General features: G+C 40.8%; 1 protein-coding gene across 1 annotated transcript; it reads right to left on the reverse strand.

Annotated features, from left to right (window-relative positions):
* Window positions 1-13206: 13206 nt before the first annotated feature.
* On the reverse strand, window positions 13207-27532 carry LOC128939459 (p53 apoptosis effector related to PMP-22-like). The gene is made up of 3 exons (XM_054280448.1): window positions 27322-27532; window positions 13677-13820; window positions 13207-13421 (listed from the first exon to the last, which is right to left on the reverse strand). Exons 1-3 carry the CDS (start codon window positions 27530-27532, stop codon window positions 13207-13209), a joined length of 570 nt encoding a protein of 189 aa, XP_054136423.1.
* Window positions 27533-27734: the final 202 nt, after the last annotated feature.

The following is a 27734-nucleotide window of genomic DNA, read 5'->3' on the forward strand; positions in this document are numbered from 1 at the left end:
CTCTCTATGTTCATCTCCACACACACACACAAAATTTAGTTTGTTTTCTGGTCACTACCTGGCTACCTGGCACAGCCAGAGGATTTTTCCTGTGAATAGACTGTGCTTTGTGGCACAGGCTGGTCCCTGACCTGGACAATGACAACACTAGTGTTTTCTTGGATTTGTACTAGATTTGTCAGGCTTCCCTGTTTAGTGCTTTCCCCAAGCCAAACCCTGCTAAGCCTGAACAACACCCTCATGATTCATCATCCCCCCGTGCAGCAGCAACGTGTTGCTCAGTTAGCAGAACAAACCAACATCTGTCACGCCACAACTTCCAAGACAGCCGAGGCTAATCACTGCTGCGCCATAAACTGGGAGGGGAATGACAACACCAGCACTGCTAATGCCACACTAGCACTGCTAATGCCACACTAGCACTGCCGATGCCACACCAGCACTGCTAATGCCACACCAGCACTGCTAATGCCACACCAGCACTGCTAATGCCACAAGGATTCTTTTTCCAGCATCCTTGGGGCACTGCACCGCTGCTGCTGATCACAGAGGGGTAGGCTTCCATCTCTCTCGCAATAAAGGGCTTTAACTTTTAACCAGGTCTGCAAAAAGAAGTGATGGTGGTTTCTGCTAGAATATATACAACTCCCAGTTTTCAGGCTGCTCAGACTCATCCAGAAAAGTTGAAATATTGAAAATATTCTTGCTGTTTCGAATATGCTTCTAATGAAGTTATTTTCAGCTGTCACAACTGCTGTCTCTAAAACATGGGAAAGGATATAAAAGGCAGTATTGCTTCACCTGCTGCAGTTGGTGTCTTATGTAAGCAAATTGGGATGTGAGAACAGAGAGGACTAAGAGGAAGGAAAGCAGTTTCTTCCTTTCTTTTCAGATCAGGTTTTGTTGCCTTGGGTGTTGGATTTGAGGAGTGGCTGTGTTGGCATCCTAAGGAACAACAGGCTCAGATTGTTTGCCAGCTTTAGAAATCATTTAAATTCAAAAACATCCGCAGTTTCAGTGTACCTTTCAAATATTCATCCTTTTAACAACTCTGCAAAAGATGGTTAGTCCCCCCATAGGTTCCCTTTCCTCCTAAACTCTCACCACAACAAATTGCTGAAAGATGATGACTTTCCTGAAGCAAACCATCATACTGAAAGCCCAGGTTGCACATTCAGCTCACTAAAATCTTCCCCGTAGTACACCCATATGAATCACAAATTGCAGCAGTAGAAAGATGCAACTGAAAAACAACATTAATTACATTAAGAGCAAACTCTTGCCATACTTGGAAATTTTGCATTTCACATCAGGATTACCTGCCGTTTCAAACTCTTCTTGAGCTGCTCCCTCACTGTCACATTTTTCTTAAAAAAGACTCTTAGGATGGTCTCCTCATCAGCATCACTCACTTCTTCTCTAGTTCACTTCCTGACCTGACCAGCTACAGTCACTCTGTGTTTTCTGGAGGAAAATAAAAGAAAAAAATAGAAGTAACTCCTGATCCTTTTTATCATTTCAGTGTGGTTTCAGGGTTTTCTTCACTAGGATACCTAGGAAAAGTCATTGTTTGGAAGGACAAGTTGTCCTGAGTTTCTGCTCTCAGAGGACTTCAGGTGTAATGAGACAAGAGCAGATAAAAAGTAGGTTAATATTAACTAATTGAAACTGGAATGACTCTTGTCTAGAGCATGTGTATTTGTCCTTTACTCCCACAACTCTCTTGATTGATGGCTGAGAGATTTCCAGTTAGAGCAGTTGATAATTTCTCAGTCCACTTTTTAATCCTGGATAGCTTAAAAAACTTTAACATTAATAACTCCTGAAGAGCTATGAGGAAAAACTTTGTCTTTTATGTGAAAAATGGCTCCTTGTTTGTGCTGCTATAAAAGCTGTTACTAAATTAGTAACATTTCAGCACATATAATTTGCTAATTGTACAATTAATAGTCTTCCCTTTGCTTGTCATCCATCTTGTACTACACAGAGAGCAAAGGAAACATCATGGATGTCACTCTGGACTGAAGAAGAAGCCAGTACTTCCCAACATATTATCTTCAGCAACAGCAGCCGCGTTGGTCATAAACTGCTCATGTTGCAACACTTCCCACTCCAAAGAAAGAGGCAGATCCAGATTCAGCTTTGTCCCTGGGTCCAGCTGAGTGCCCCCCACAGCCTCGTCCCAAGACTTTTCCTCATACAGACCTAAGGAGTCCGATGTGCCAGGTACAAGCAGCGCAGAGGGTGCTGAGCACGGCTTTGCTCTAAGGCAGGGTCTAACCTACACAAAGAGGCTGCAGCCCCACTGACAGGACTCGAGGTTTGGTCCTCACTCTTCAAATACACAGGACATTCACTGTCCCTCCAGCATGGACATTTCTTCCACCTTTTCATTTCATTACATGTAACTGCAAGAACATTAATCTTTTCCACATTTACGCACTTTTCTTTTTCCTGCATAGAAGTTCCTTAATGACAAAGTCATTGTGATTCATCAGAATCAAAACTTCCATAAAACTGATCCCCAGAAATTCCATTCATTGACAGTGGTCAATGAAGAAATTTCTTTTCTACTATTTATGTTTTAATCTTTTTATATTTCCATCTGTTGTGAGATAAATCTAAAAAATCTGTAGGAAAAGTTATTTAGAAACATAAACTGAGGATTTACTGCAGTGATTTTAATAAATTCTTAAATATTAATTAATAATTCTTAAGTACTAATAAGAAATAATTATTAAATCTTAAATGTTTAATCTCATTAAACATTGCTTTTGTTGTTCTACAAGAAGAAAAGGAATATTACAATTAAGTGCCCAAGTCTGCAAATAGAGTGTTACAGTCTTATTTTATCCATATCTGCTTTTTCCAGTGGGGAAGGTTTCTGTATTAATTTTTTTTTCATTCTCAGTTTAGTGGCCATGCAGGCTCTTATAAGCTGCAAAAACCAACAAGAAAACTGCAATGTCTAGAAACAGAAGCAGGCTGCTAAAGGGTTCGGTACGAGCCCATAAATCTCTAATTATATAAATTACATTTGTTGATAATAACACATTCTGCTAGTCACAGTTAATGAAACAAGGACTATTAAAGTTAAAAGGAAACTCTTTATTGCACAGAAGGAGAGACAAACATCCTTTTAAAATCCTATAGGAGATATTAAATTATTATTATTATTACAATGGACACAGTTGTCGCTTTAAATGGCACTCATGAGATTATGGTCTTTCCTTAATTTAAACCCACATGAAAAGAATGGATGCTGCAGAGTTGTGAGCAAATGAGGATGCAAATGAGGAGGAGCAAGAGAAGAGAATGTCAGAGGAAGGTCTGTGTGTTGGGTAAGGGATGTTTCCTTCATAGCTGCAACCTACTGACCGAGTAACATAACCCACAAGGGGAGGAAGACCTATCCAGATGGGATAAAACAGAGGGTTCTTAGCAGCTACATGCACCTTTCTTCCTAATTAAAGCAGGTGCTGCCAGCCTCCATCACAGGTCTAACCACAAGTTTCCCCTGTGCCATTTGGCATTCAGAGCAGTTTACTGGTCATTTAAAGTCACCAGGAAATTTTTATTGACAAACTTTTGGAGATGAAAATGTTGGTCTTATGCATTCTGAATCTGAATCAGAAGAGGGCAACAATTGGAAAAAAATATATAAACCTGCAGTGGTTTATATAAATAGGAGACTGTTTGCAAAACTTAAGTGGAAAAGTATATTTAAATACTATTAGCTGTACAGTTTTGATGTTCTGCCTTTCAAAAGATCAAGATTACTGAACAGCATTGGTTTCTAGGTGCAGCATCTGGGTCACCTAGGATGAGGTAGGGGTAAAGGGAGGAGTCCTATGGAGGAGACACTAACATCTAGGTATGGTTAGGAAAACAAACTAGTAAAAGAATATCTCTTATGTACATCCAGCCTAGCACCCCACTCTGGACAGTCACAGGTAGCTGACAATAGGAAGAGCATAGAGACTGAAGCACTACTGGTTTTCCATTGCTTTGCTGCTTTCTCTCTTTCCCCTCTCCTTTCGTTCCCACCACGTTTCCATTCCACTCGTTGTCCATTTTTTTCCTTTTGGCTTTAAGTACGCCATCAGTAAGTCTAGAAGAGAAAATTAATTGGCTGACAAGGCTGTGTAGTTGCTGGTTGTGGCATAAAAGTAATTTCTTCAGCTTGCTGTCTACTACTGATCTATATAGAATAGTCCTTCCTGGCCTCCTCCCCCTGTTCATAGGATGTTTGCAATCTCTCCTGGGAAGGGTACAACTTTAATTGGAAATTAGGGCAAGAGGGCGGAGGCTCCTAAAACATAATTATAAAGCACCCTGCTATGTCCCAGCACAGCCATGGGAAAGCAGCCTGTAAATTTAATTTCGGTGCCGTGATGGCTTCTCTGCCAGCTGTCTCACTGCCCTCAAGCGATTGCAGAGGAGCTGCTCCCCAGCACCAAGTGCTGGATGACTGTGCCTCCTGTCTCCTTGCCAAGGAGGTTTGGAGCAGCCCAGCCCTAGCCTGAGGGGCACTTTCTACCCAAGAACTGATACTGAATGTCTCATCACCAGCATCTCAGCCCAGGGTTTTCTGTCGATTCAGCTCCTTAGGACAGCACAGTGTATTTCTTACTCTCTTGTGACAGTGGAAATGCACTGACTGCCCTAAAGCTCAAAGAGAGGTTTTCTGTTGGCCAGACCAACTGCTTCACGCTGAGCTTAATTTCATGTGAGTAGATGTTCTAGATGCCTACTATTTGCATCTATATAGTATTTCGTCAGTCCCAGAGCCTCATGGGAATTGCCCTTTAAGGGATATTAATTCATATATTTTTTGTTTGCAAGAAGTGGATAATAGTCCTACTTACCATAGCCATGGGGGAAGAAGGAAGCACGATGATAAAGCTCTGTGAGACTGACAACACAAGCGCTCCCATTTTGAACATCCCCTTCGTGTTAGTTCATTTATTTTTTTATTGCTAGGCCAGCCTACAGATAAAATGAAGCACACTTACATTAGAAAGCTAAAACACCTATAGAGCTGTAGCAAGGCACACGTCACATTTTTAGTGGCAGGAGCATAAGGCGGAGGCACTGTGTTATTTGGCATTTCTCTGCCTTCAAAATGTTTTTCACAGGCTGTCAAAAAGTCTTTCTGTTTGTGTTTGACTTGGCAGGGACTCTCAAAACCAGGAGAGTAAATGTGGAGGAGCCCTCGTACAAGCCCAGTCATCTGTGACTTGGCTTAGTCCTCTGTGATCTCTCATCTGATAACCTTCAGAGCCAGCCTCTCTGTTTGGTTGGTGACTTGAAAGAATCTCTTAGGATTACATTAGCTTTACATTCACTAGCTGTACTACTGTTTTTAATAGCAAATCAGCTACTGTATTTACAATAGAACCAGGCCAGTTCTGGGGAAATAGATTACTCACTACAAAAGCAAACCAAGATCTCAGCTTCTCAAATCTTTAGATCTCTTTAAACTCTCAAATTTGTCATTTATGACTATTTTCATGCAGTAAAAAATAAAAATTAAGTATCTAAAATGTCATGCCTACATACTTTGGAAGAAGGTTCAAATTTTTCATTTCAAAATTTTATTATTTTAAATTTTGGAAAAAAATATACCAGGAAAAGGAAGCTGAAATAGGTATTTTGTTTTGGGATGATGTTCATGAGAGTAAGCTAAATAAAAAAAACAATCCCTAAAGAATCAATCATTTAAGCAAAATTAATATCAGACTTCTGAGGTTGTTTATGTGGTAAGCTGCAACCAAACAGACTGAAGCTGTTTTGATGACACAAGGTTGATGAATATCAAGCCAAATTTCCAATATTAATCCAAGCTGGTATACCAGCTGTAGCAATGTTTACTCCATTAGAACAAACCATCCTTTTCCAAAACATACACTGTACATGATCTATGTAATACTCTGTGTAAACTAATATTATATATAGGAGGTGATAGAACACTACGATGTCTGAAGCCACCTTTTCTCCTTGGAACTATTCTGTTTTGATTCTTTGTGTTAGTTACACTCCTGTTGCTGATTCCAGAGCAAGCTTTCAGTGCTTCAGCAGGAGGAGATGGAAATGTATGTTAAAAAGAATTCTTTCCACTTTTTTTGAACCTTTAAAGGACTCATTCCTGCAAGCACCATGCTTCCCAAGTGCCCTCAGGAGCTTGGGAGGTGAAGGCAGAACATGTAATTTCAAGTCCACCACTGCAAAAAGAGCTTTAGCAAACAGTTCATGTGTCCTTACTTGTCTTCTTGTCTTTACTGTGTAGATGGAGAACCAAAGAAGTTTTTAACCTTCTTCTCCTGCTGCTCACACGGCCGAGGTGAGGAGTGCTCCAAATCTGGCTGCTGCATGGCTAGCTGAGAATAATTGTGCTCTAGGCTGGGCAAGAGAAAGGGCTTAAAGGGTGCTCAAGACACTACTGGGGATGGCAATAATTACCTTTTGTGGCAGTCACAGGAAATTAGGCAGCAGCTGAAGCAGGAGCACAGATTTGGAAGGCAGTCTGCTGCTTGCGGAAGAATGGTTTGAAAGGTATGAAGCAGACAAAATGCAAGTTTTTGTGGTTGAAACAAGAAGGTGTGCTGGAAGAAACTCAACATTGTCACCTCTGAGTGACAATGCTGCCCTGGGATATTCCCACAGGCAGGGCCAGAAGTTTAGGTGCTCTTGTTATCTGGCTAGTGATACATGTTGGGTGGAAATCAGAGGCCGACCCTCAGACTGCTTTTCAGATCAGCCTCCTATGACAGATGGATGGCAAAGCAGAGCTGGGATAAGATAATTAACAAGATGACAAGCAATTTTCTCTGATAGCTAGAGACAGCACTTGGTGACTCAGGAGATCCTCAGCTGTAATGTGACTCAGGACAAAGTGTAAAGTTTCGCCTCTTTGTACTCCTCCTCCTGTTACTAACCCAGAGTATTTCTTGGTGTCAAAGCATCAGGCCTAACAATTATGAATATAAATAGGTGTGTTGCTGTTCCCTCACTTTTTCTGTGTATTATACATGGGAGTATTTTAAGGAAGGTCGTAAATCTTGACATGGTTAATGCTTGATTTACAGAATTCTGGCCAAATCATTGTGAACCTCCAAATCTCTAACCTTCCTCTGCCCCCACACAAAAACCTCTCAGATGAATAAAATGGCAGCTTCCACTTGCTAGTAACTTGTTTGGGACTGTAAGCTAAAACAGAAGGAAACTTTTCACTCAGGTGGGGAACTATCCCATCCTGCCATGAGGACACCAGCCATGTCACACAAGGGCCGAATGAATCCTTTGGGCTTCCACCTTTAAAGTCCCTTCCCTGGGCACTGTAGGAGGCAGATGTGATGGGCAGCTCCTCCTTCTGCGTACTGGTGCCTTCAGAAACCAGTGCCCAGAAGGTTTGTTGATGACACTGAAAGACTGCCAGGCAACGCAGAGTACACACTCACATGAAGGAGGGGGCTGCAAAGGTAATTTGGCTGCTAATCACCCCAAGCCATTTTGCTGTCAGTACTGCAAGAAGATTTTGGGATAATGTTCTTGTACTGGGCTGGGTTTTTCTCTTGGACCTCAGTTCTTGGTTCTCTCTTCTTTTGGGTTAATTCTAAAACAGCCTGAGAAAGTCTCCATTCTTCTAATTTTCCTAATGTCAGCACAATTTTATTACTTCAAGCCTTTTTATTTAAGAAGAAGAGTTGGAGGGTTAAGGGATAAAAGCCTGGTTGCATTAATATTTTGTATAAGCTTCAGATATGAGCCTGGCAAGCTCGTGTGTTCTTGTCAAGATGGGGTGTGGTAAAATCAGGACAGCTTATGAAAAATGTAGCAAGGCTTTACAGAAGTGAGGTGAGAAGAATTCCATATGGGAAAATACAAGAATGAAAAATTGGAAATAACAGCACAGTCCCAACTGTGATTTACACAACTTTGGCCCATCCTCATTCACACAGAGGTCAGCTATGGACTAAATTGTGATACTATGGATGTTTTCAAGTAAATACTTTATATAATATTTTTCCTTCATTTTTTCATGTTTGCATTTTACCTGTTTCATGTTTTCCTGAGGGCAAGGTTCTAGAGCACCAGTTATTTTGCAAGAAATGGGGAGCTGGACATGTAAGCCAGGTCTACAGCCAATACTAAAATCTTCTGGGTTTACACTATCTGCAGAAAAATCCTACAGACAACATCTGCCTCTCTGTTTGATCTGCATTTGAACAATCAAGGGCAATTTGAAGTGCTTTATGATGGATTCTCCATGGATACCTAATATAATTTCCTTTCATTATGATACTAGAGTAGGTTTTCACAAAACTGTTTTTACAAAAAAACAGATGGCTTGGGCAAACTAGGGCACAAGTAAAAGGATGTCTCATAAAAGCTACCCAAGAGAGGACGGTTTGATCTAATTTCACCACATTCACATTATACGGGAAAACTTTGCAAGTTTAAAATTTTGAAAGTTGTTCCTGTAAATTTTCTTCACTCCCAGCAGTCACATGCAAAATTCTATGATATATCCACATTTTCACTTTGATCATGAAAAATTAAAAACAAAATTGAAAAAAAAAATTAGTGCATCACTTTGTATGCAGGAAGTCTAACTAACCACTGTGTGCAGATGGACATATGAGCCCTAATATGTCAAGTCATTTAAGGAACCATCTATGAAAACAGCATTGATGGCCCCATCAGAATCATTTGCAGCCTTAAGGTTATGCAGGTGCTTGTTTGCATTTTGGCACTTAGCACTGAAGAATTTAATGGTAAAATTGAGGCCCAGACATTCCTATGGAGCTGCACCAAAGCAGCAGTTTTTTTCTTGAAAACGAAATTTCCGGCAAAAGCAGTATTTTGACAGTGTGGAAAAAGATAAAAGAAGACCCAACTGATTTCATCTCTCCCCATTATTTTCAGTCTTTTAAATCTCAGGTTGGAATTTCCAATACGATTCAAGAAGAACTCTGTTCAGATCACTATCCTTGTAAAAAGGTGGTTTGAATCCCACTTTCTGACAGAGTGTGCAAATGGGCCAATCCCTTTTTCCTTCATCACAAGCTTGATTGTTTCATTCTCTTCTTAAATCTGTTTATCTTCAGAACACAGAGAAATCCACTGGATATAGAAATGTGTGAGGAAGTGTTCCAAGAGATTGAATTACAAGAAGTAATAACTGTCACACAACTGAGATATGTCAAAAGGAAAAATTAATCTTTTTCATGTGACCATGTTGTGCATCTAACAAAACACAATTTAATTATGACCCAAATTCTGCTAATCTTACACACATTGTATTGTCCTTTATTTTGGAAATGATATGTCAGCTGTAACTCTTCTTTCTTATCTTATATGTACCAGTGTCCTATTCAGGTAGTAAACAGAGCTGCTGAATGGAACATGCATTAGCAATATTATTGATTCTGAACACATAAAATAAAGGGCTTGCACTTCAACAATGAAATGTCACACTCAAGAAAACAAATTAATGTTTTGCAAGGGATGTCAATGGGGTCAAAACTTTGGTCTTGCCAGTAGTTCATACATCAACATATGCACAACGAATACAATTGCAAACCAGATTGCATTTGAATTATTGATTAAGCAGGATGTATTTTAAGACCAAGTGGCAGGTGCCTGCGAAATGTAAAGTGAAATATGGACATATTTGCAGAGAAAATTGAAAAGACTACAATGTTCAAGCTCTGGCAGAAACACCAGAAATTAAATTGAAGATATTAACTTACCAGCAGGAAGTTCTCATTATTTTTGTTTCAGTTTGTACCTGTAGGGCTGCTTGACATTCCGCTTGTTTTCAACACAATTTCTTCATTGCTTTTCAGTGGTGAAGTTGAATTAGATAAAACATGTTTGTTGGAGGATGTTTCCCTAATTCTTAATTTGACAAGAATAGAAGCAATGCCTTTGGCAGTCATCTTTATTTCTGTTGTTGTAGCAGACCTAATGTTCCCAAAAGCTTCAGACATCTGTTCTTCCCTGCTCTTTCTTTAGCATTGCCATTGGGCACAATGAAACTTTAAGTCCTTTATTGTGCTGCTCTTAGTGTTTCAGTGTCCTTTTCTCTTACAGACAAGACTTGGATCGAGAAACCTGGCTAACAGAGGTGAAGAACTAAGGAGATGTCTTCTCTTCCTCTAACTTCTCCTTTGCTTGAAAATCCAAGCTTTCTGATTGTGATTTAGCTCAAATCAATCTAACAATTTGCTTAGTTAACACTGCACTTGACCTCAAATTTAACAATTTAGTTCAAAATCTAGCAGTTGATAGTTAGTTAATAATCTAAACTGAGGGACATTGTTGGCTCCTGGATTCAGCTTCTATTTCTGTCAGAACCAATTATATTTTGTGTGCTGTTGTTGCCATGCACCCCTGTTGTAGAAGGCACAGGAAACAACACTGGCATCTGTAAAACAGTTCTATCCATCTCAGTTTTTCTGCTGCAGGGTTTAGGATGTGTTTTTCTAGGAATCTGTGTTGATCTGGCCTGGCATGACTGCAAGCAAGCTACCCTAAAGGCAGGATTTCATTTGACTACTAATACCTGTGATACTTGTGCTTGTTGGATACCCACCCACCCATGCACCTTGTTCTTTAAGGGAAGGCCTTTCCAGGGAGGCCCTGGGGCAGGGAACCAGGCTACAGTCCCTGGTGCTGTGCTGGGGTTGGCAAGTTGCTTCATTCCTCCTCTCTCCCAGGAATGCAAAGTGGCAGTGGGAAATGGGGACTGGGGCTGAGTCCCACAGAGTCACCGGCCTTGTCACCGCTCAGACACCATTAGGGAGGAGGAGGAAGAGGAGAAGGGAAGAGACGAGATGATGAAACTGCCAAGATCAGCAAGGGAGAGGAGAGAGGAAGGGGGATGATCCCTGGTGATTTTCTTTGCTTTTTAATTATGCTCTGCTGTCTCATCAAGGTTGGAGTCACACTCCTAAACCTTGTTTTGTGCACCTTTCCCCTCCTCCAGGCATCAGTGTCCAGCTAATGTAAAAGAAACTGTAAACACAAAGGGTGGTTGCTCAAGTTCTCTTTAGCTTCCTCAGGGGATTGCCACATCTGGTGGAGCAAAAGCCCTGAGCAGGACCGTGCTGCTTTCCTACTCGGCGAACTCGAGTGCGTTACCGTCTGTAGCACATCAAGGCACAGAATCACCTGTGTAGGCACGCAGCTCCATGAGCCCATAAGCAAACAGAGCAGTCCACAAGTGTCCACTGTTCTCTCTCCCAACAAGGCCTTGGGAGACAGCCAGCATAGGACTGAAGAATAACACAAGCTGTAGTTGTGATGCTGGATATCAACTTTCAGCCAGCATACTCAGGTACTCCCAGGTGGTGCCTGAGAAGAGGAGGCTTTGGGGGCTTCCACAGTTCCCTACTCTCAGAAGAAAACAAAAGTTAAGACTAATTTTTGAAATAATACATAGATACCATCTTTTATTAGGTGTAATAAGCATAATGAAAATATTTATTATAAGTTTTTTCTCCTGAATGGATAATATTACACAAAGAATTATGAGTCATTTTATACTAATTGTGTTCTCAACTGTATTTCACTTTGATTTTCTTCCAGCTAGGAAATATTTTTTAAGAGTATTTACATGTTCTTGCCTAGTTATTCCTTGTTGCATATATTCTCCCATTGTTTATACTCTACCCATCTCTCAATCTTATTGATCAAGGTTAGGAGACACTCCATAAAAGTGAATGGAGTTAACTGCTTAAAAAAACCCAAACAAACAAACAAACAAAAAACTCCAAACTACCCAGGTGAAGCCCTGTTTCTTTATTAGTTTTAGCTACCAAAAAGGTTTAACTGAAAAATTTTCCACCTCTAATTTGTTGAAACAAAGAACACTTGGCAGGGCTTTTCATAGTACACAAAATGACAAAATTGCTGATGTGTTACAAGCTAATAACCCTCAGTAGTTAAGGATCTAGATGAGACTCCTTTTCCACATCACATATTATCCTTTTTTTCACTTAAGAGAATGACTTGAATGTTATAAAGTTAGGTTTAACAAGACAGAAACCAGCAGAATCTTGAGTATACTTCATTGTTTGCAGTATATTGAGGTTTTGAGGCACTGTGGAGTATAGGATGCTGGAAGAAGCTTTATGATGTGATTTTCTCTGTGAGAGCTTTGGTATGAGTTGGTAAGGGGTGTTTATGCATTTTACAGTTACATATGAAAGTATACACTTTCCATTTTTAAAATACTTAAGAACAGCACATGAACAAAAAAGGAGCCTTTTAGCAACTGTATGATACACTCACACTGCTCCAGCTCAACTCCTGAGGTGCAAGGATCATACCTGACCTTTCTACACTGGATAAAAAAGCTGGGCCAGTATAGCAGAGCATTTTAAAGTCATAGGTTTTGATACAGCAGAAAAAAATGTCAAGACACCCAAGAAGAAAGCCACACCAGGACCTTTATCAAACCAGGTCTGCAGGTTGCAGGGGTGGCTTGAAATCCCTTCTGCCTCTGCCCACTCTGTACTGGCACCAGCAATGGCACAACAGGATTCTTAAGGCTTTACTGGTGTTTCTTGCTTACTCTTGCAAATATTTAGAAATAAATACATTCCACATGGATGAGGAAAAGTCAAGATGCTGGCTCTGGTAGGGAGCTTTAATCCCTTCTTTACTCTGTCCTTATCTCTGGCTTAAGTGAATGAATGAAAAATAGAAGCAAAGCTATGAAGTGCTGGCTGACTAATTTACTATTTGGCAGTCATTGGGTAAATGTATTTGACTTTTTGAAAATTGTGCAAAATCTTCAGATTAAAGATGATACATACAAAATGGGATTTTTCTGAGTTTCTTTCCTTCAGGAGGATGTTTCATGTTGTTTTGTTTATTGCCAGTATAATAAGTTTTTCTGAATTTAATTACAATTGTGAAGGTATTTAAAATGCAATGGAATCCACATAAATTCCCCTCATGGGAATAAATGAGGAAAACCAAGGGGTTTTAACATTTGTGCTTTATCTGACCAACCCAAATGAGATCTGAAGATCCAAAATAGAGAAGATAACTTTACTGCAGATGCCAGTGCTGTATTTCTACAAACATTAGAAAAGTTTCCAGCCTTTTCTACTAACATCTGATGACAATATTCTGAAAAACGTAGTTAGTCTGTCAGGTATCTCTGGAATATGAACACATTTTTCCTGGTGCTTATGGGGAAGAGTAAAAATATGTGGGCTTGACATTACCCAGGATCTGATCTTCATAGTTAGGAAGGCAGCAGAAGAAGAATCCCAAGCATATTTCCATAATGGCGGTGGTCCAGCCAAAGCCATAGGCCCAGCTGAACATATTGACTCCTGTCATCTCAATTTCAGATGAGAACTTTACTGGGTAAATGACCAGGCCCATGATGGAGAACACAGCTGAAGAAACAGGAGAAAACAAAAAAAAAGTTTAACACCCAGCACCACAGCCATCCTCCATAATCCCTGTAGCTAAACCCATCCATGCTTTGAAGGATCTGAAAATAGATCCAGTACCATGAGAGACTTTGATTTTTCATCAAGAGCTCAATTGCACACAGACAGAGACTTGGGTACAGAATCAGCTGAGGAAAATATCAGTTCTGGAATGGATATATCTGCACAAGCTAAACTTGACTCCACGTGCTGCCTTACCAGCCACGAAGAGCAAGCCTCCGATGCCACGGATGAAGTTGAACCGAAGGGTGTCGATGGCAAACGCTATGATGGCCAGTGCAAAACAGATGACCAGAAGTAGAAAGCCAACCAGGTATGTGGCAGCAGCAGCTCTTCCCCAGGCTGAAATCAGAAGGAAGATACATTAGAAAGGAACACAAACAAAGACTGGTTTCCTCTGGTTAGTAAGTAAAGGTTAATTTTAAAACCTGTGAAAAGTGGATCATCTCCCAAGAAAGAAAGCATGGGGGCTTTCTCTCCTCTTGTAGGTGTGCATTTCAGTTCCACAAGAAATCATGCACTAAGTGCAGAATGCATAAAATTCCAGGTTGGTCTTCTCATGCAGAATGAAATGGGGGCTTGGATGCAAGCTTACTGTTTATTTTTAACAATTAAGAATTAAGAGAGAAATGGCTTTAAAGGTGTAAAACTGGACACTGTCCTTCAATAGCAAATATGACCTCAGCAGATGCCATAAAACCAGCTTCCTCTTACACAGACAAGGAGAATTTAACTGTCCCTGGAACTAATAAAATCTTCCTTCAAAACAAAGTGTTTATAAAAGCACAACCGATCTAGCAAACATAAAGGTATGGAAATAGCCCATAAATGTCAGAATTCAGTGATTTCTGTCTTACAGCCTTAGTTTAGGTCTGTGTCCTAAATGGAGCTAAGGATTTGGAATCTGTTTTGTAGGGAAATTGGATCTCTGGCTTTGGTCCAAATTTAGAATCACTTCAATTCAAAAAGCTTATTCCAGATATTAATTCTTTCATTTTCAAATTATAAATTTTTATGTTATAACATGTAAAAGCAAAGCATATTGCATTGGCATAATACAACTGGAAAAATAATATTTATTTAACATTTCAAGACTTGAGGAGCAACTACTGCTCAAAGAGATCAAATTTTCTGGATGTAGAAAAGCCACTCTGACTCACTTTAAATTATGTATTAAATTGAGTAAGCAGTTAAAGTCTGCTATGCATCTACTGATTTCATCCCCTCATCTAAGCCACTATGTCTTTGTCAAGTGTTGGCTTCTAACCAAAAATATGCAACAGCAGTGCCAAAAAATTATCATAGCCCAAACAACCTTGACAATAATTACAACTCAACTTAAATGCAGTGCATGCTGTTCAGTAAAAGTTCCCTCTGAAACTGAGTAAGTAACCTATCAATTTCTTTGCTTTAAACATGGAAGTAATAAAATGCAAAGTGTCTTGTCTTTCCCTTGACCAGAGTCAGGTAAGCATGAAAGTAAACGACCTGTCCCCAGTGAGTGATAGCTTGGTGTTCGATCTGTCTTTTCCCAGGGCCCACACCACCACTACTATTAGGCAAGAAAAATGGATCAGGATTTTCCAGCTATCCTTTTCTACTCCTCAGTCCATCAAAACCAATTTCCCTTTTGTTTGCTTTTCAGCATTCTCCCTGCTTTATGATTCCTGCTCCATTCTAGCTATCGCAATATATCTTCAGTTTTATTTCATCTCCATTCTCTTTCTTATTCCACAAAGTTTCTGTCTGCTTGTAGGGCTTGTTTTCCCAGTAAACAGGCAGCTGCCTGAAGATTGAAAGGGAGAGCAATTGTGTTCTTACATCTCATTCTCTAGCCCACTGTTTTAGCTCAAGCTCTTCTCTCTAGGAGTTTACAGGGGGCTCAGAGGTACAGTGTGCAGAGTGGAGACACAGGAGGGAGGACAGCACCTCAGGCAGAGTATCAGAAGAAAAAGTCAAGGAGAGGAATTTCTATACTGCTCAATATACCCCATTGAAGGTGTTCCTATTCCTAGTCTCTCTGTTACCCCTTTAAAACAGCAAAAAAAGGGGCACCTGGCCATAAGAGATGTTTCTCAGCAATGGTGACATCACTGCTCTTGGATACAAGAGTTCTGGATACTTCTGGTAAAAAGGTGAAATTACAAGAACATCTAGAACTTCTTAGGTGCACAATTGCTTGTGGTCCAGGCAGAGGAGCAGACTCAGAGCACAGCTGCCTGCCCAGCAAGTTCTGAGACACCAGGAGTCCTGGGGTTCCACCTCCCCTGCTGCCAAAGCTCAGCCCTGCTTCCCAAGAGCAGCTGACGGCAGAGCACCAAGCCCTGGGGTGGGAGCAGCACCTGGGCTGGGGGCTCAGGGAGCTGTGCCTGGTGGCTGCAGACATGTGGGGTGGCACCTTGCCCATGCCAGCAGCTCCCTCCCCTCCAGGCTCAGCCAGGTGTTTTTCCTGAAGTAGTGTTCCAAATGCTGTGACTGTATGGAAGCAGATAGGGCGCACGCCCAGCCCGCTGGGCACTGCCCATGTGGCAAGAAGAGACATGCTTGTTGCAGGATGCTTACACCATTTGGAGGCATTGCTCAATCACCTGACAGCCAATTTTCTGGCTCCCAGTTCTACAAAAGAGAAAAAAACCCTTTCAACGTTGGAAGAAAAACAGCACACAGCTCCAAGACAGTAGAGTGCAAGAAGAGTGAGTCTCTACAGGGTTTTTTTGAAGAAAAGTATTCTGAGTTCATCTGCCCTTTGCAAAACCAGTAGCTATCAGTAGTCTAAGACCACAGTGCGTAATCATCTTACTTTTCTAGAGTTAAAGGTAACAAAGGCTTTGTGCAGCAATAATTGCAATTGTTTCTGTATTTCAGATGTTTATTTTATCTTGTGCCAGCCAGGAGTACTAGAGTAGTTTAGTTCTTTACAAATAGAACCAAGACTTAAAATTTCTTAAAAATGTCAGAATTGGAATAATTAAATTGGTCAAAATACACTGACAAGCAAATGGCTAATTTAGTCCCAAATATTTTCCAATCTTTCAATGTTGTGGGAGTTTTTGTCTTTAATATTGAGTAAAAATATAAATAAATTGTTCTATCTGCAAAGCTTCTTCTTAAAAATGTGAACTCCAGGCCAAGGAATCTTCACAGGTGCAACACCAATTCTTGGCCTGTAAAGCGAGGGCAGTTAAAAGTGGAAAGGGCCCAGTCTACCTGTCACCAAATCAAGATTGAAACAGAGGGAGCAGCAGATTACAGGATATCAAATTGAGTTTGTAAAAATATTTAGCACTTTTTGAGATCTATTTTCTCAGCCCCAAAAATGGTGGTGATTTTTGGCTGTTTAAGAGTTAAAATGTGCTTGTGAAATAAGAAACATGTTTATACAAAAGTGTCCTTGAATACCAGCAGCATCCTGTAACACTTTGGTGCCAGTCCCATTTCTCCCTTTTTCAGTTCCTCCATCATCTGAAAGAACACCAGTGAACACTCTGAAAGGGTTTGTGGGCAGCTACACACCAGTCACTCTTCAAAACTCCTTCTAACTGGCAATTTTCTGAGCAATTTGGTCTTAAACAAGACAATTCCAAAACAGGCAAGAGGAACCCATGTCCTCACACCTGTCTCAAGTGAGCGAGGATGGTGCTTGTGATAGCAGAGCTTTGTATGTCACTCAGCAGTGATTTGTGGGAGTCTGGCTGTCCAAAGTGAGTACAGTAACATGTGACCACTGGAAAATGGAAATAAGTGCCTGACTTCTATAACTCCTTGCTTTGTGAGAAGACCCTTGAGCTAATTTAGAGACCAGAAAGAGCCCTCCATTCCAGGACAGAGCTCATGATGTCTTATGAGCTACATAATTAGCTGAGACAGAATTCAATAATAACACAGATTTATTACTCTGCTATTAAAGCTAACTCAGTTTGGAGGCAGCATGACTACCTCTTGTATTGCACCATATAAACACATTTTGATTATCCTATATCTGGCTGCAGCCATAGGGAAGCTGATGGACTTAATTAGACATCCAGGACTAAGAATATCTCCAGTTTCCTGCCTTCCTGATTTTACTCCCTCACTCATTTTACAGTTTATGAAAGTGTAAACACTGTCGGTGCTTCACACAAAAAGAAACAAACTTTCTTGCTCAGCAGTAAGTTGAGCCAAAACTTTGAACCACCTAACCTAGTATTTCCTTAGCCTGTCATCTTCATGCTCCAAAAGCTCCATGCTTCAAAAAAGGGCTGTTGTGTCTTGAAAATAGCATATAAGCTTTATTTCTTCCATGACAAATACAAATGCCCAAGTTCCTGGTGTACGTGTTTCAAAACATGGGAAAACACTCACAATAACATTCTCATGTTTTTCTTGATCTGGTACTCCACACCACATAAACTGCTGAGTTTCTCCTTGGGTGACATTTTATGAAAGCAACCCCAGAGAGTTCAGAAGTACCGCTCCTTGTATGATCAATAAAAACATACTTCTCCAAATTTTCCTCTTGGCTTGAAGCTAAATACACAACTAGCATTGGAAAGAAAATCAAGTATTTATTGTCAGCTCACAGACACCATCAATTATCTAAAGGTTCTTGCTGACTGATCATTTTCACACTGCAGTGAATTGTGCAGCAATTTGAGGAAGGGTAGCTTTAATTCACAAGAACCAGGGAGGGGTGAAAGAAAATGTAACAGAGATTTTGCTCTATTATCTTTCATAACACTGAGGGAAAGAAACATAAACCCTGCAGTTCTAGCTGCAGTCTTGCAAAGCAACTCTTAGGAGAACTAAAATCTGCAGTGATAGCAATTCATCTCTGTGTCGTACGTAAGGAGGATATTTCTAGGCTGAGTTTGCAGAGCCCAACCCATTTAACATCTCTCTGATTAAAGGGAAAGAGTATTATTTTGGAAACAAAGCTGAACTCACTTGAGTTTCTCAACCTGGCGTTCTTTGTCAGGGTGTGGCAAGCACTGCAGAGCACATGGTTCTCTTTGAAAAGGAACTGCTTTGGCCAGGTTCTACCCATTTCCCTGTGGCTTGTTCTCCTCAAGAAAGTTTCCATGTGAAAGTGCACATGTTTGCAGCAGAACTCATGTTCCCTTAGCATGACTCTTAAGGTGGTCCATCAAACCCATCAACCCACACCTCTACCAGCCAAAGCTGCTGGTGTACATGCACACCACTATCATCAGGACTCTGGATTTCCTGTGTTACCTGTGCAACAGGACACAGTGCAAAATCCTGTCTTCTGGAAATACTGACTCTGTAACATGCCAGCTGGGGGGAATTTCTGTGCTCTTTCTGGAAACAAATGCGTGCTGTAATCTCTGCAATTGTTTGCTGATCACGTGAGTTGGCATTGAAATACCAGTGTGCATGTATTTGTATTCAGCCAAGATAAATTAGAAACCATCAAAAGCAGCTTCTTTTGAATAAACTGCATGTGCAGACTGAAAGTCATTGACTGAAAATTATTTCAAAGGAAGTTTGTACAACTGAGAAGAAGATCACATATTAGTCATAGATAATTTATGAACAGAATAAAAGGAGGAAAATAATATGAAAGGTATGATTACATATGTACTATTTTCTGAGTTTCTCTCTTCATTGCATCTGGATCTTCATTCAGAGAACTTCACTCTCTGTATATCTTTCATATGGGTAGTCAATACTGGAGGATTTTTTTGGTTGAAATTTATATCTTTTGCAATGGAATACAGTATTTTTAGTCTTTCTGTATGACATCTCCTTTGGTAACTCTGTTCTTTTCCCCCTAGAATTACTTTATTAGAATTCATCAGCTGTTAATATGGATTTCTCTTTTAATAACAGAGTATTATCTCATGAAAGTCATTTTTGTGTAAGCCAGAACCAGCTTTTATCTTGCCACTATTTAAAAGACAACCATGGAAACAGAATGACCTATTTAGGTTCACATTAGGATAATGTAATGGCCAAAGTTTCTCAAGGACTAGTAACAGGTCCCATATAAATAAGAAAGGATTAGGACACTAGGACAATTACCCCATAATAATGAATTTTAGATGACAACATTAAGGAAAAGAACCTTTATGAGTAGTTCTTCTATCAATAAAACATAGTATACATTAGCAGAAGGCAGTGTTTTATCCATAGCTGTATGATAAAATGATAGCTCAGTGTGGCTTGCTGGGCTTTACCTCCTTTAAAGGAAAAACCTATTAATTCCTCACCCCTGACTTCACCCACAAACAAACACAGGCAAAACCTTTATGTAATCTGCAACCCTCCTTTCTTACTGAGGCAAGCAATTAAACTTAGAAACAATTGTGAGTTGAATTTGAGGGGAGGAGCAGTTACGTCTTGAGGGAGTGGTTCAAATTCATCTCATCATAAGCTCAGGCGTGTACAGGCTTGACTTAGAAGCTGCCTTCTGCAAATCCTGCATTAATGAGGGCTGCTCCCTGATGCCTGCTTAGTGCTGGGAAAGCAGAAGGGGCAGAAGGGGTAAAGCCATCATCAAAGGGAGCACCAAGGGAGTAAGTTAGATATTAAATATAATGCACAGACACTGCCTCGAAATTAAAGGTTTGCTCACGAGAGAGTCAGGGAGTACCCCTATCTCACATTCTCTTCAGAAGCAGTTGCACACACTGGGAAAATCTCAGGATTAAAGCTCAGCCTCATACACTTTATTGGTATAACATTTTTTGCTCCTATTTTTTTCCTATTTATTTTTAATTAAAGCAGGATCACTTATACTTGGATGTGTACATGGGGTTTGGGAGGGTCAGGTAAATAAAATAGGTAAGGTATTGATTAATTGGTTCATTTACATAAGCTCAATTAATGAGAATAGCAAGATGTACCTGCTCCCTAATTACCCCTGAGTGGGTTGAAATATTTAATGTGAATTAAACAGCATTGATTTCCATGATAATACAGGCTATGAACTAGGACTTTTAATCAAAACAGTAGAGTGGAACCTTTTTAAAAAAAGTTCTTTTCAAGTTTTATATTCCCAAAGTCATTTGGGACTAATGAACACTGAATTTACATCTTATTTCCATGTGCACCAAGAATTGTTGTCACTCTTGATCTGCAGTTTTCATGCTGTGAACAAACTTTGTTCTGAAACCTTAATGAAAATCACCTTTTGCACTAGGGAATTCCCCACTAACAGACAGCAGCTGTGAACCCGGATCTGATTTTCTGATAGAAGCAAAATTTAACTATTTGCAAAATAAAACCCTCAGAATATAAGCAGAAGTCATGCTTTGTACTCATAAAAATATATTGAATTTATTTACTCTTCTTGTTAATGAAACAGCTTTTACAATATATCCTGAAAATCTTTGTCCCTTTCTGCTTTCTGCTGATCAGGTTGTTAAATGAACTGCACAGGGACTTCCTATTTTTCTGGGGCCTGATTTGGGCACAGCACGCATATGTCAGCACAGTAGGTGACATTAGATGTACTCAGTTTCAGATTAGTAATTCAGCAGGACTGAAGTGTTATTTAGTACTAGCAGAAGGAAGCCAGATACCTCTGGAACATAGGCTAGTGTCAGCACTCCACCAGCTACTTTGAGTTCCTGGGAATTTTTGAGCAATGAATTATTTTGTAATGGTACTTGATGAAGAAGAAACATGGCATTACAATGCTCACTGAGTCAGTGTGGTTGAAGCATCCCAGAACAGCACAAACTGCCAGTAAAAAGTGATACAGAAATGTGAAAGAATGTTCTGAGAGTTTTGTTTCTTTTGCTGTTTAACACCTTCTCACTTAAGTAATATGTTTAAACCTACACTGGAATATGAAATGCATTTTGCAGCCCTTATCACTGCTCAGACTATGGAGATGTTGTTATGGAAATGCTGTATTAGACTACCTCAATAAACTAGAGGAACAGCTGAGGTGAAGAGGATTGAGAGTTTGGCCACAAGTTTCCACATGCTATCAGCAGAGATGCCTCCTGTGTAAGTGACTGGAATCCTCTCTTCAGGACTTCAGAGCCTGACAATGCAAAGTGTTGAGGATCTCCTCAAAATCCTCAGCACCAGCAGTTCATATCTCCTGATGGGCAGATGAGAATGTTCTACATGACTGCTATTTTTCCACATAATCTAACCGTAATTATTAAGGGAAGGCTGGATAACAAACAGTGGGATTACACGTGCAATTGCTCTCTGGAGCGTTAATTGCTCAAGAGCATTACTCTTATTTAGAAACTAATCTGATTAAATGAATCTGCCACAGAAATTATTAAAGTACAAACTCTAAAACTACAAGGGAAAGTAGACAAGAAATTGCAGATAAGGAATAAAAATTTTCATGGTAATTAAATGCTCTGGCCTTGATTCCCTTCTCTTATACCTGTTCAGAAACAATGGAGTGTCTTCAACACGCTGGGGAAAAATCAAATGTTTTCTTTCCTTCTTGCATCATTCCTTACAAACACTGTCGTGATTTTTTTCATTAGCTATATGTTTAAAACTGTATTTTTTTCTCATTCTAAGTTTTGAATAATTATTGACTATTCTACATTATTCAGTAACTAATGTTGTAATCTCATTTCTCACTGCTTAATACCAGGGAACATTATACTTTAAGGAAAATGATGTCTTAGGAAATCATATGCTTCTCTACACACTGTAATTAAAACTACAGACAACCACATCATATAAATATAACTATTTTATGCTACAATACAGCAGGAACAGCAGCAGCCTTTTGTTTTTATTTCACCCTGTGCCAAAGGAGTCGAGATTTGCCCTTTAATCCAGGCCATGTACAGAGAAGAGCTGGGCTCCATCCCGGGCTCTCCCACAGGCTTCTTGATCTGCTCAGAAACCTCCCCAGCCTCTTTCCCAGCTGCAAAGACACTTTTGCAAAACTACATGGATGTTACCAAATTCTGTAAGCTGTTAAGTGCAGAACCTTGACTTCAGGAAAAATCTGCCTGGAAAAAGGCCTGGTGACCTGAGCTGGTCCCTCCTTCAAAAGCACAGCTACTTGTTTACTTCATTTCTGTTTTGATGTACAGACACCCTCAGATACCAGAGAGACACTGGGACATCTTGTTTGTCCTCCATCTGCTGTATCCCACCCTGTCCCTCCGAAAATATCCCCATGTCACTCTGCTCAGGGTGCTTGCTTTATCTTGGGGCAAGTAAGAATTTCCCCATGCTGGGATTAGGTGCTGGCTGTCAGATGTGATGGGAATGTGGGGGAAGGAGAAAGTTTTACGCAGGTAGTGTGGCAGTGGCAAAACTTGGTGCCTGGTCTGTCCTGTGCCCTGGGTGTAATGAGCCACTGCTGTGATGGAGAAGGTCATTTCCCAGAGGGAGAGCTGTGTGGCCAGCAGTGCAAGGCCAGTGCTAGGTGTAGTACCAAGAGACAGACTTTGGAAACTGATCCCAGCTACACCATGTAACCCTGCTGTTGTATCACATTGGGTATTTTTACTTGGGTATTTTCAGTAAGTGATTTCCATTTTTTTCTTTCTCAAGGATAATAAATGGTGCTTCACTGTAGCAAAAGATTCCATGGAAACAAAGCTTGGTATCGGCAAAATGGGGGAGAAATCTATTCATCAATGGGGATGCAGAATATTTCTTTTCTCAAAAGGATATTACTTTTGCAACATTTCCTTCTTTCACTTATCCTGTAGCCATACTTATCTGCTGTCATATTTGAAGTAGATTTTGTTCATTATAATCACACTATACTAGCCTTCTTATCTTGTAATATTGCATTCATAATCATAGACCAAAATAAAACTGGATCTCTAGAACATAGTTGCCCATTATTTGCCTGGAAGACAAGCTGCACAAAGGGGTCCCTTCCAGATGGCAAAAGCATTCATCCCTCCACTAATCTCCACAGCTACAAACCCCTCCACACATCCCAGGAGAAATCTATAATAGAATATTATGTTGTGAAAATAACTGAAGATGTGGATTTCACTTGCCATATGGAAATGCCTTTTCCTGATTTTTTTCCCCAAGATCTCTGTTTGCACTATGCAAAAAAGATGACCTCATCAACATACACTTTAAAATTTCAGTTGTTCTGATGGCAGCATCTGCAAATGGAAGAACTGCAAGGCTGGATGGAAGATAAGGAGGGACAAGTGTAGTCACAAGTTTTTCACCCTTTGTGCATCACATTCAGACAAATAAAATCAGTTATTTCTCCCCACATTATTTATCTTTATTATGTATTTACCTACACATGTTTAAACATCTTCAAAGCCTGCAGTGGAATAAATTACATACTGAAGAAATGTCTCAGGTCTGCAAGACACACCTTGTTCAAGACAGGTAATACAGCCAAAGAACAAGAAAAACAAAGGAGTGCTGTGCCAGCATCACGATGGGGTTTAACCTGTGCATTTTCTTTGTAAGCTCATCCATGCCCACAGAGGTACATTCCATATTGCTTATTATCTATCTAAAAAGTCTTAATCTCTCTTTGTATGTGTTTAAGCATGTCATCAGCTTGAGCCCTTTGTTTTTTCAAGTGCAAGAACAATGAAGCGCAAGAGCAATGAATCACTCAGTCCCTCATCCTAAATTTCCTGCATTTTGAGTAAGTGTCTAATGCACTGGATATTTTCTCCCAGAAAGTTTTATTTATTTGAACTAAATGTGCTTGAAAAGCAACAGTCTTTGATAAAGTCTACATGAGTGGCATATGTTTAAAGCAGATGATCTGAAGTCTTGGAGAAGATAACACAGTGTATAAACTCTTCATATTCTCACTTTCCACAGAGCTCACAAACTTTGCAAAAGAGCAGGGGTTAGCAGATGCTTTCACAAAAGGTAAGTGTACCAGTGGAGTTACTCCACTGCCTTTTCAAGAAAAAAGAAAAAAAAATTAAATCAAAACCTCTGAATTGCACTGATGCAGCCAATTAAATAGTCAACCTTCTTCCCTTCCAATATAATCAACCTCAGTGACATTGGGTTTTTGCCTTTCAACTGTATGAACATATCTTGAGCCAAACAACCGAGATTCAAGGGAAATTATAAACATTGCACGTGCAGAATTTGATTTGAATTTGCACATTATAATTAACAGCTTGCAAGGATGTTGCAATTACATCTAATTATGATAGGATGAAGATGACTGTAGTGGATTAAGATAACTACACTGTCCAAGTCATGTTGACAATATTTGCTGGCAGCTGCTGGGGTACACATGCATACAATGTTTATCAGTGAAACCACCCCTGCAGGAGGGCCAAATTTCAGAACCTACCCAGGCAGGGAAGCTGAGAGTAAAGGTCAGAAGAAACAAGATGGAAACTGTGGAACAGAGGGGGGAAAAGAGATCTCATCTTGGGAATGCTGTAAAATATTTCTGTCATTTAGGTTTACATCACATCTTTGTCTCTGTGCTCAGGAAGGCGTGTAATTACACTTTGTTTAACCAGCACTGTGTTTAGCTTGGCACAAAGTTAAACATCCCACAGAACATGATGTTGAATGCTTGTTTTCCGTGACCTTTCTGGAGCACAGCAGATAAATTTAATCCCAGAATTACTAAAAGCCTCTATTTCATTACTAAGGCAGGTACAATCAGGCTCAATACAAGAAGACCTGCATGCTCACAAATGAGATGCTCTCATGGCCTGGTCTTTTGGGTGGAATCCAAGACCAGCATTAGCCACCTCTGCCTGCATGAGAAAAAGTGGGAGTCACAAAAGAAAAATCCCAACCCTGCACTACTGAGCAAGGAAAAATGGAGAACAGGATTGGATCTGAGCACATCCCACCTCTGTCAAGAGGGGGTATAAGGGAAAGGCCTGGAAGAGATCAGGACAGTGACATGAGATTGCAGCCTTAGCAGTCAGGTCTACTTCTGGGTCAGGGATAACTCACCCCCTGAAGGGCAAGGTCTGCATTTTAATGGCATAATCTGGCAAAGGAGAAGCCTGGCAGCATAACCCACTCTTACCTGCCCTTTGCATACATTGCTTACATACAGCCTTCATATATTCTCCCACTGGCTAGGTGACTCCATTGTGCCAGACATATCCAGGAAATTTTGTCCAGGAGGACTCTGAGGATTTGCTTAGGCTTCCTGGGTATTTAATCACCTTGAAGAGTTCAGGTGATAGATGCATGCCTAATGAGGGCACAAACAGCATTTCTAATGCTTTCAGAAGAGTCAGTGGACTCTCCAATGTACCCACTGGATAATGTTCTGCATGTGTGTACCAAGTCCACAATGTGTACCAAGTCCAAGTGTAAAAAGTGCTGGATTTACTGTGGATGTGATTCATGGTAACCCCAGACATTGCAGGACAGTCCACACAGAGGATGACCTCCCTGATTTGTCTGTAGATGCTGTCCAGTTTCCAGGGAAACTGTGCATATAGCTGCAGAATTTAAAGCTATCAGAGTGAGGCAGGATAAGGAAGGAAGTGAAACACCAAACACTTATCTTAGTCCCAGAAGTAAGGAGAAATTTCTCTTGTGTTATCAAGAGAAACAAGGTAAAACATCTCAGTGTTTTCTGTCCAGTTAAAGCTGGCATTCATATCACAGCATTCTCCAGGGCCTAACTTGGAGATCAAGAGGAGGGCTCCCTTTTCAGGAAACTTAGGAGGAAATTCAGGAGTGAGAGCCCTCTACTAAGCATCGTGTGCTTTCTCCTTCTCTCACGTGCCATGTGGCAGAGGACCATTTGCTGGCTTGATTTACACCCAGCCACAGAGCTGACGCTGGAGCCCTGAGAGCAGGGCTGGATGGTGATGCTCGGAGGAGCTGGTCATGCCTGAAGCCCTATAGTCACAGAGGCCTGCTGCAAGTAACTCATTACAGCTGAATTTTGTGCTTAGAAGGTAGAGTTTCATGACATACAATAAACCTTCAGGAACAATTTTGAAGTGCTGTAATAAAAGATCCCTGAGATTGCTTCAGCAAGTGCTTTTACTCTTATTTTTAACAAGAAGAGCTGAGATTCTGAGCCCTAGAGAAAAGGTTCTTCCTTGTAATTTGAATGAGCATATATTTTAAGAACTCTTGAACTTCCATTCCAGTTCAAGCTAACAGCCCTTCGTTCACTATTACTTATGTCAAACCATGGCCAATAGCAAATATACAGAAAGAAAAAAAGAAATATAAAAAAGAAACAGAGCACATCCAGAGTGACCCTTCTCTTGGGCTATTCTCCCACAGCTGTGGTTTACGTCTTTTCAAGCTGAAGATTGCACCCAGGTCAACATGTTTAATAGCATGCTTCACCAAAACTTAGTATGAACAAGAAATCCTTTCATCTTTTAAAACTTTCTTTCATAATCACAAGGCGACTCTTTCACACGACCCACCTACCGGAGCAGTTTCAGGGCAGCATTCTGCAGACTGACACTCCCTGGGAATATCTTGCTGCCATCTTACATTTTTACCTCCCTGTTTCTGGCACTCAGACCTGCTTGTCACACTAATGCCAGGCTTCCCCACACAGCTTGTTGTTTGGATGTTTGATCACTGGTAGCCGTTAAGTTTTGAGAAGCAGTGATTAGTGAGAAGAGTTACCAGGTTCTTCTGAGAGAGGAAAAAATCCTGTATTATTTTTTGCACCGGTACCGTCCCATGCGTGGGTTTTCGTGTATTATGTAATCCTCTAGGTTCTTTTCTGCACAGGGGTGTGAGGACATTTTATTTCTTCACCTGGTTAGTCAAAAGCCTCGGTGTACTCAGCGACAGTCTCTATTGCCTGTGGCTTCATATATAAATGCCAGCTATTGGGTGATACATTTAGGAGACCCGTGGGAAGGTGACCTGGGGGATGTGACCCGGAGGATGTGACCCTCTGCTTCAGAGCCGGCTCCCCGCCACCCCTGTCGGCGCTTACCGTAGCCCATGAGGGACTCGCAGCTCCATTGCCCGCCCTGGTCACCCCTCCTGCAGATCTGCCAGAGCGACGCTTGCAGCACGTAGGGCAGGGTCTGCGACTCCAGCCAGCCCCAGCCCGCCAGAGCGATGATGCCGAAGATGACCCCGATGCCCAGGAGCAGGGGCAGGATCCATCTGCAGCGCGTGTAGTCCAGGCCGTACTTCACCATGGCTGGGGGCAGGCGCTGGCGGGACAAGGCCTCTCTGCCTCAGGCTGGGACCGATGGCTGCCTCTGCTCAGCTCCTGGAAAGGCGCTGCCGGCACCTGAGAACGCCTGTGCAGATGTTGGGGAAAGGCTTTTCAGCCAGGACAGACACAGCAGAGAGGGAGGGAGGGATGGAGGGAGGGAAGGAGCTCCACCTAGATTCAGA

Source organism: Melozone crissalis, unplaced genomic scaffold (genome assembly GCF_028551555.1).
Source record: "Melozone crissalis strain CALT ecotype California unplaced genomic scaffold, PUWL_Pcris_2 ptg000027l_1, whole genome shotgun sequence".
In the NCBI taxonomy this organism is placed as follows: domain Eukaryota; kingdom Metazoa; phylum Chordata; class Aves; order Passeriformes; family Passerellidae; genus Melozone; species Melozone crissalis.